General features: G+C 48.4%; 1 protein-coding gene across 1 annotated transcript; it reads left to right on the top strand.

The window, feature by feature from the left end:
* Nucleotides 1-51: 51 nt before the first annotated feature.
* On the top strand, nucleotides 52-1,569 carry Pmar_PMAR009694 (thiolproteinase SmTP1, putative; the record flags this gene model as incomplete). Its single annotated transcript, XM_002771938.1, has 10 exons — nucleotides 52-140; nucleotides 194-282; nucleotides 340-441; nucleotides 523-660; nucleotides 714-807; nucleotides 858-1,011; nucleotides 1,063-1,201; nucleotides 1,255-1,321; nucleotides 1,378-1,460; nucleotides 1,523-1,569. 10 exons carry the CDS (start codon nucleotides 52-54, stop codon nucleotides 1,567-1,569), a joined length of 1,002 nt encoding a protein of 333 aa, XP_002771984.1.
* Nucleotides 1,570-1,811: the final 242 nt, after the last annotated feature.

Genomic DNA, 1,811 nt, shown 5'->3' with positions numbered 1-1,811 from the left:
GTGGCGATGGGAGGTACATCCATTACAGTTGAAATCATTTGTGTAACTCAAATGTTGGCATTTCAACTACTCCTCGCAGTTGTAACTGCCGAGTACGGCGGATCTCAGGTGAAGGACATGTTCGAAGCCTACAAAGAGAAGTAAGGGTCACCTCACTGGCCGGTTATCACATAAAGTATTTTCGTGTGGCCAGATTTGGACACAACTTCGGTGCACAAGACGATTTTCGTATGAAGATTTTTGCAGATAACCTCCGCTACATAGAGGAGGAGAATGCCAAAGGTGGGGTCATCTGGTTGAGGATACCTATTCAAGTTGACGTAAGAATACCACCTGCAGGTCTGCCCTACAAGCTCAAGGTGACTCCATTCGCTCATCTGACCAATGCCGAGTTTAGAATGACAAGACTCGGGACAATGCCGAAGGGTAGAAGCTTTACCGGTAGCATCCATCATCGCAGCTATTCCTCTTTTACTGATCCTGAAGATCAGCTCCTCATCTAGTGCACAAATCTTCCTTCAGGAAACGGAGCAAACACCGTTAGTTATGAGGGCTCCATTGAAGAGCTTCCCGCAGCTGTCAACTATGTTGCCAAAGGCTGGGTTACAGGTGTTAAAGATCAGGGCATTTGTGGAAGTTGCTGGGCCTTCTCAACTACTGGTGGGATACTTCCGCTGGCCCGCGCTGATAACTTCCGAGGTTATTGTCAACAGGTGCCCTTGAGGCTCTTCACAAGAATCTTACTGGGGAGCTCGTGCCACTCTCGGAGGAGCAGTTACTCGACTGCAGCCTGTCTTATAGGAATCAGTAAATACCTCTATTGTAACCTACTTGTATACGCTTCCTCGACACTTCAGGGGGTGTCAGGGTGGATGGATGTCCGACGCATTCGAATACGTTGCGGATCACGGTATCGATTCGGAGAAGGATTATCCATATAAATCAAAATTTATTCCAATCTTCTTTCCGATCCATCTTCCCTGTCAACACAATCATACGGCCGTAATCGCGGTGAGTCTAGCAATGTTCATCCGCTGAGCTTTTGATCCACCCAGTCCTCAGCCCCATTCCACACGCTATGTGAACGTGACATCCTCAAAGCTCGCCCTTCTGGCAGCGATAGCCTTGAGTGGGCCAGTCAGTGTCGCCATTGATGCGGGATCGAGAGCCTTCCAACACTATGGCGGAGGGGTTTTGAATTGTACGGTGACATGATACTGCCATGCTCCCATGTGGAACGCTTTCCGGTTTCAGCTCCGTGCAATACGACATTGAATCATGGTGTTCTCGCAGTTGGCTATGACTTGGAAGCACCTGAGCCGTGAGTTCATCACTCATCATGAGCGATCGCACTCGACGAGTCAATGCGCTGATCAGTTACTATCTTGTAAAGAACTCCTGGGGAGCTACATGGGGCGACAAAGGTTACATCAAGATGGCCATTGACGATTCACCCAAGGGTGAGTCCACACCTCCGACGCAGTTTAAAGTTCTCTCTCTCGTAACCAGATGGTATTTTCAGGTATCTGCGGCATTTTGCTCGCTGCGAGTTATCCCATTGCAGCTTGAATGATCCACTAGCCATCTGCTGCGCCTAGCCCAGTGAGGAATTCAGAGCGGACGCTCGTCAGCAGTTTCAGGAAGTTTCCCGTGATGGCTTATCATTCACAAGAGGAAGCACCCAATAGATATTCCTCGTGGATCAAGCGCCCCCCTTATTATTTCGTTAGGTCTCAAGTAGCTGTGCTTGAAGTTGTTTTTTTGTTATTTGAGAGTTATGACTGAAGAAACTTCGCGATACTTCAGTCTAT

Source organism: Perkinsus marinus (assembly GCF_000006405.1).
Source record: "Perkinsus marinus ATCC 50983 genomic scaffold scf_1104296962216, whole genome shotgun sequence".
In the NCBI taxonomy this organism is placed as follows: Eukaryota; Perkinsozoa; order Perkinsida; family Perkinsidae; genus Perkinsus; species Perkinsus marinus.
The sequence above is the reverse complement of the archived record's forward strand: the minus strand, read 5'-3'. Positions and strand labels throughout refer to the sequence as shown.